At 55.3% G+C, this 6,806-nt stretch overlaps 1 protein-coding gene across 1 annotated transcript; it reads right to left on the minus strand.

The window, feature by feature from the left end:
• Window positions 1-2,605: 2,605 nt before the first annotated feature.
• Window positions 2,606-3,995, minus strand: CITED4 (Cbp/p300 interacting transactivator with Glu/Asp rich carboxy-terminal domain 4). The gene has a single exon (XM_081818204.1). It carries the CDS (start codon window positions 3,719-3,721, stop codon window positions 3,155-3,157), a length of 567 nt encoding a protein of 188 aa, XP_081674330.1. The 5' UTR covers window positions 3,722-3,995; the 3' UTR covers window positions 2,606-3,154.
• Window positions 3,996-6,806: the final 2,811 nt, after the last annotated feature.

The raw sequence follows: 6,806 nt of genomic DNA on the forward strand, positions 1-6,806 counted from the left end.
CATTTCTGTCTTGTACATGATTCAAGACAAGTCTTGGGAAAAAAAAAAAAAAAAGACTTTGTGATGAAATCCAGTCATTGTTGAAAAGATGATTCAAAATGATGGACCTTGGCCTTGGGGAAACTTTCATCTGAAAAGAAAGGAAAAAAAGATGGAAAAATGTCTTCTCTGTGCCACAACTCAGTTCCCAAACTTGAGGGAGCCTGACTCTTAACCCCGAAGACCCACGCCCGGTATGGGAGTGAAATCCACAGGCGTGAGGGCAAAAGGTTGCTTTAGGAAGTAGCCCCGGGAAGAGGTGAAAGATACACTCAGGATCCACAGGAAGTGGTGTGACCCCCGCAGGAGAACCAAGACTCAGAAAGTAAGGTGACTTGCTTGAGGTCAGGCAGCTAGTAAGAGCAGCTTCTGGAACTGGATCCCGAGGATGTCAGAATACAAGCCTCCTTTGTGCTGCCAAGAAGGACTCTCCATTCTCCAAAGAATCCTCCAAAGGGTATCAGGGATTTGGGGATCTGGGTGATTGACTGCCTCAGTTTTACCTTCTATTCGGTCCACTTGTCTTCTGTCCAACTTGTTAGGAGCCCCGCTGGGAAGGATTGGGGGCTGGAAATAGCTCAGCAGCTGGACTCCTTCTACACTGCCTTCCACCCTGCCTTAACTCTACAAAGGAGCAGGTGTTGGGTTTTCATTGTAATCCCTTCCATATGGAGAGCACTTTGGTGTTTACCAGCTGCTTGTTAACCCATCCCCGAATTTGCTCCTCACTTACTGTGTGAGGCTTGCTGCCTTGGCAGGGCAGGGATATTAGCCCCATCTTACTAGTGGGAAAACTGAGGCTCACAGAGGAGGGAATCAGGACAGTGTCCAGACGAGGGTCAGACCCTCCCATCCCAATCCAGCCCCCTGGTTTTCATCTCTGGGTTTTGGGCAAAGCTGGGGCAAACATTGCCCATTCTGAGCCCAGAGCAGTCCCTTTCCTGAAGCCTATCTGTCCTTCCTCCCCATTCTGTCTCAGAAAGCCCCATTATCTCAGGGGAGACCTTTATTCATTTGCCAAACACCTCCTGTCACCCACTCCATGCCTGTCCTGGTGGCTCCAGAGCCGACGAGGACATAGCGTACCCTGAGTGATCTCACAGGCTGTAGGGAAGAGTCCCGTTAACTAACAAGCTTGGCATTAGAGTGAAGCCCAGCCAGTGTTCCTCTCCAGAGTCTCTGAAATTTATTCCCTCCTCTCCAGCCCCACTGCCCTGTCCTAGCTGGTCCTCGGCATCTCTGACCTGGCTGCCTCCCTGCCTTCAGAACTTCTCTCCTGGCTACCCCCCACTCTCCGCCCCAAACAACCTAAGGATCTTTCCAGAGAGTCAACAGCAGAGGGTGGGCCAGGAGCTCACACTGGTGATCAGGACTGAGGACAAATCCTGCCAGGCCTCTCCTCTGCAGAATGGGGACTGTGTCTACTTCACAAAGTTGCTGCGAAGCCATTAGACCTTTGTTCCTTCTGGAGACCCCATGCACTTGTGCATGCCCTGTAGTTGTATGCTTCCTGCCTTTGAATGGGCTCTTCACTTACATGCCACCTTCTCCAAGTCCTAAGGATGGACTCATCCTTCAAGTCTCTGTTCAAATGTCACTGCCTCCCGGAAGCCTGAACGGACACACCTCCAAGCAGCTGAAACCCCTCCTTCCTCTGGGTTTGTATACCTGGCCGTCCTGTTTTCTAGCCCTTATCACTCTTACTCGTACCAAGGTGAGCTGACTTCCAGTCACCCCCTTACTTCCACCTGGAGTGTGACTCCAGGAGGGCACTGACCAGGTTGGCACAAGCCCTGGAATAAAGCCAGCACCAGTCTGTGGATAAGCATCGCTACCATTTGCTGAGGCTGCCTAGGTGTCTGACCCTGTGTGCGAAAGGCCTCACATGGCATGTGGTCCTCGTAACACCTGAGACGGGGGCCATATCTCTTGAGGAAGTAGCCTCAGAAACTGGATGGTGTCTTGGCCAAAGAGGAGATCCAGGATTCCAAGCCCGAAGTGTCTGAATCCTCAGGTACCTCCCAGCTCCCCTCTGGCCTCCATGCTGCCCCAAGCAAACAAGTGAGGGTAGCACCACCAAGCTCTCCCACCCCTCCCAGGAGCTGAGAAGTCCAACGTAGGTGCCTTTGGGTTACATTCCACCGCCAGGCAGCCTCAGCCTTCCAGATTATGATGTAACAGTTGCACAACTCACCATAGTTTTTGAAAGAAACTGTCAGTTTCCTCTCCTGGGCACTGTCAGGGGCTGTGGCTTCCATCCCACCCAGGGTCCCCAACGGCCTGAGGACTCTAAAAGCCAAATATAGCACAGGGTTGTTGGAGTGGTAAAGAAATGAAAACGGGGGTGCCTGGGTGGCTCCGTCGTTAAGTGTCTGCCTTCCGCTCGGGTCATGATCCCAGGGTCCTGGGATCGAGCCCCGCATCGGGCTCCGTGCTCCGCGGGAGGCCTGCTTCTCCCTCTCCCACTCCCCCTGCTTGTGTTCCCTCTCTCGCTGTGTCTCTCTCTCTGTCAAATAAATAAATAAATAAAATCTTAAAAAAAAAAAAAAAAGAAATGAAAACGGAAGACTGTAAAGTGACCCAGTTTTATTTTGGTTTTGGAGGTCAGATGGGGCATTGCTCCACTGTACAGGGATTAGGGCTGTACAATCTTTCCCTCCCCAAGGCGGGGGCCCAGCGACCTCAGGGCCCAGGCAGCGGGGTGGAGGCCTGGTGGATGGGCGGCTCCAGGGACCCAGTGACCACAGCGGGTTGCACACGGAGAGAAGGGGTATCAGGCAGCAGCCTGCAATGGCTCAAATTGGGAGGCGGGGTAGGGGAGAATCCGAGAGGGCAGAGAATCCAAGAACCGGGAGTCCGAAAGGGGGTCCAGTCCCCTTCACTTTACCGCTGAGGCTCCGGGTCAGAGAGGTGGAGCTACACTGTCATCCTGCAGGAGGCAGGGCCTGGAGTGAGGCCAGGCGTCCCAGCCCGGGCGTCGGGCTCGGAGCACTAACCCGCTGCCTCCACCCTCACGGAGGGTGCGCGCGGGGCCCGGGCGCTTGGGGCGGACTCCGGCGGGCGGTCAGACCCCCCCTTCTCCTCTCGGGCACGCCAGGCAGGCGCCCGGCCGCGTTCAGCAGCTCACCGAGCCGGCGGGCGGCGCCGACCCCAAGTCCGCGAAGCAGTCGAACTCGCTCTGGCCCAGGAAGAGCTCCGGCAGCTCGCGCACGCGGTGCAGCCCGAGCTCGAGCTCCAGCGACGTCAGCGCCTCCTCGTCGATGAGTTCGGCGTCCATGCAGCCCAGGGCGTGCGCGGGCGGTGGCGGGGCCGGGGCGCCAGGCGCCGGCTGCAGGCACGGGGGCCCTCCCGGGACGCCGGGGGGCGCGGTCGCACGGCCCGGGTACAGCGTCGCCACCGGCTGCAAGTGCGCGCCGCCGGCGGCCGGCGGTGGCACGGCCGGAAAGGGCTGGAAGGCGGGCGGCGGCCCGAAGGCCCCGTAAGCCAGGGCCCCGGGTGGGGGCGGCGGCGGCGGCGGTGGCGGCGGGCCCAGCGGCGTCCCCCGAGGCCGCAAGCCGCTGTCCAGGCCCGGGCCCGCGTACTGCTGCAGCGTCCGGAGCGCGTGGGGGCCGTGGGAGGGCGCGGCGGGCGGCGGCCTCTGCACCAGCCGGTAGCCCTCGGCGAGCATCAGGTGGTCGGCCATGACGGCGGGCCGGATGCCTGCGGGGGCGGCGGGCGGATGGTCAGCGCGGGCGTCCCGGGGTCCCGGCCAGCTCTTCCTCCGCGGCGAGGGATCCGCGTCCCGTGCCCTCCCCACAGCGTAGTCAGGCAAAGGAAAACAGAACCCGACTCGTGCTACTGCCCAGCCCAGGGCGCACCGAACTCAGAGCTCCCGCGCTCCCGGCTGTCGCAGCTCGGGGCAGCTAGGACACCACACACCACGGCTTCGGGCTCTGAGACCTCCACGCCGCGCCCCCGGCTTCAGCACCTTCTTATAGCAGAGGCGGGGCTTCCCCGCCCCCAGGCGCTCATTGGCTGGATGGGACGCTCCTGGGCGGGCCGTGCCGCTCCTCCAGGTTTCAGCCCCGCCCCTCCCGGAGCTCCGCCCTATGGACCCCAGGCCCTGCGGGGGGGCTAACAGAGCTGCCCTGGGGTGTTTGGTGCTTTTCAAGGGGTTTGGGCTGACTGTCCCAGGCATACTCAGTCTGGGACTGGCTGGGGCCAAGCTCGAGCTGACCGGAAGGTGGGTTGGGAGGGGCCAGAGGTTTAGGTCCCCAGAGCTGCAGGATCACAAGCCAACCTCTTAATTTTCCAGATGGAAACCGAAGCTCAGTGGTGGAAGGGTTTCCTGGAAATATACACCAAAGCTTTAACAGAAGCGAGACTGGAACATAGGCTTTGTGATTGCCACCTCTACACAGGGCACAGGAACCCCCGGCGCAAGGTCCCACGGAAAGCCAGCTGCTTGTCCCCATAACCCCAGGGGAACCAGTTGCTCCTCCACCGGCTCCCACTTACTTGTCGGTGGAAGCATGTACTGAGTTGTTATTAAAGTAATTTATGGGCATGTCTTCTGAAGGACTTGTTCATCTTCATGTCCGCAGCACTTGGCTCGGAGCCTGGCCCAGAACTGGCTTTTAGTAAAGGTTTGGTGAATGAAGAAATGATCAAATGAACTGAAACTCATTCACCTGAGCTTCGGTTTCTTCATCTATAAAATGCGGGCAAAAGCAGCACTGACCCTACTGGACTTTTGTGAGGGTTAAATGAAGCAAGACAGGTCCAGTTGATGTGGGAAACAAAGGAAGAAGGAAATGTAGATAAAATGAAATCTCCTTATAACCTGCAGCCCACTGACAAATACTTGAGATAGGCAGATTATAATATTCCTCCAGGATCCTGTGAGTCTCCTTTAGCGTATGAAAATCCTTTGGAACTTCCCTTATTTTTACTTCTCCCAACCCCAAGGTATAAAATCACTGCCCCTCACAATCCGGGAGTGGCGGGCAGGAGGACCTGCAGTAGCCAAGCCCACGGGTCCTGTCCCCCGGCTTTAATAAAACCACCATTTTGCACCAAAGACGTCTCAAATATTCTTTCTTGGCGGCTGGCTCCGGACCGCACCAACCTCACCAACAAGCCAACATTCAAAGAACTACATCACCGTGCCTGCACACAGTAGGTGCTCAAAAATGTACCTCAAATGAATGAAAGGCTGGATTTAGTTCTGTCCTTGGAGACTTCTGAGTTGGGATGTTGCACCTTCCCTTGATAACAGTAACAACTTGCATGTTTAAAGTGCTTCACATTCCACAAACACGGTAACGGGGGCAGGGCATGGATTAGCAGCCCCATTCTGCAGATAAGGAGACTGAGGCACACAATGGAAAAGTGGCCTTCCTGGGTCCTGCTCAGCCAGAGCTAGTGCATGAATGCGTGTGTCCTTAAAGCATCTGGAGTCTCTCCAGGTGGCCAGGAGACAGCCACCCGAACCTTGCCCTCCGCTTTTTTGCCACTCTGTCCCTCCCTTCTCTGGCTTCTCTCCCCTGGCAGTGTCCTTGGGACTTCCTGGAACTTGGGTTTATTCAGTTGGTGCAGAGGGGAGAACCTCAGAAGCCCAGGTTCTAATCGTATCCCCACCACTGGCAGGCACTGTGACCACTGGGTGTTGGGAGGGGGTGTTGTCACTTGATTCTCCAGGGCCTCAGTTTCCTGCTCAGTGAAAGGGAGATTGTAATCCCTGCCTGGTCACCCTGAGAGCTTGTGGCAAGGTCACAAGTGACCATGGAGGGGATCATATTTTATGCAAAGTGTAAAAGCTGCACAGTGGAATTGATTCTCCTGAAACTCTCTCCAGTTAAGGCTTCACATGGAAATTCCTAAGCCGGGCTGCACCTCAGACTCATCTGGAGGCGTGTGTCGAGGTGGGGAAGGTGGGAGGGCCTTTGAAAAATACTAAATCCCTGGCCCCATGCAAATCTCCTGACTCAGATTCTGTGAGGGTATTTTTGAATTATAAAAATTTGTGTTTTTAAAAAACAATCCTGTCGTCATTCTGATGGAGTTGGTCTAAGGACACCAACATTTGGGAGCCATTGTGCCACTAAACAGTTTTCTTAAAAATGAAAAAGTGCTTGAGTGTGAATAATGTTTAAAAAGTTCTTTCATTTAGTCAACAAATAATTATTGGGCACCCACTCTGTGCCAGACATTGATCTACTAGTGGTCTTGAAGCTTTGGGGATCAAGTAATTCCTTGAGAATCTAATGAAAGCTGCAGACATCCTGGTCACAAACTATAGTATATAAATGCAGCAGGCTAGCAGATATCTGGGGGATCCATGGGGTCCCCAGGGGTTCATGGAGTGTGGGTTAAGAACCCATGTTAGTCCTTAGGGACATATAGTAAAGATAAGCTAAGTAAAATAATCTGCATGTTAGAAAGTGGTAGGTGCTATGGAAAAAAAAAGAAAAATAGAGTCAGGAAGAGATTGGGAGTACGGGTGGGGGGCAGCTTAAGTATTGCACAGGACGGTTAGGGCAGACCTCACTGAGACTGGGATTTGGGCAAAGGAGGAGAGGGCAGTAGCCATGTGAGATCTAGGGTAAGTGCCATACCAAGAGAGGGGACAAATGGAGTGTGCTTCTAAAACTGTAGTCTGGGGACTGGGGCAGTACCACCACCAAGGACCTGCCCCAGACCAGGAATCAGTTTCTGAATCAGAAACTGCAGGTGGTTCTGCACCCCTAAGTTAGGGTAAAGCCTCGGGCTAGGAGGGTATGTGGCTG

The sequence above is a fragment of the Leptonychotes weddellii genome, chromosome 4, assembly GCF_054177405.1.
Source record: "Leptonychotes weddellii isolate Sample4059 chromosome 4, ASM5417740v2, whole genome shotgun sequence".
NCBI lineage: Eukaryota > Metazoa > Chordata > Mammalia > Carnivora > Phocidae > Leptonychotes > Leptonychotes weddellii.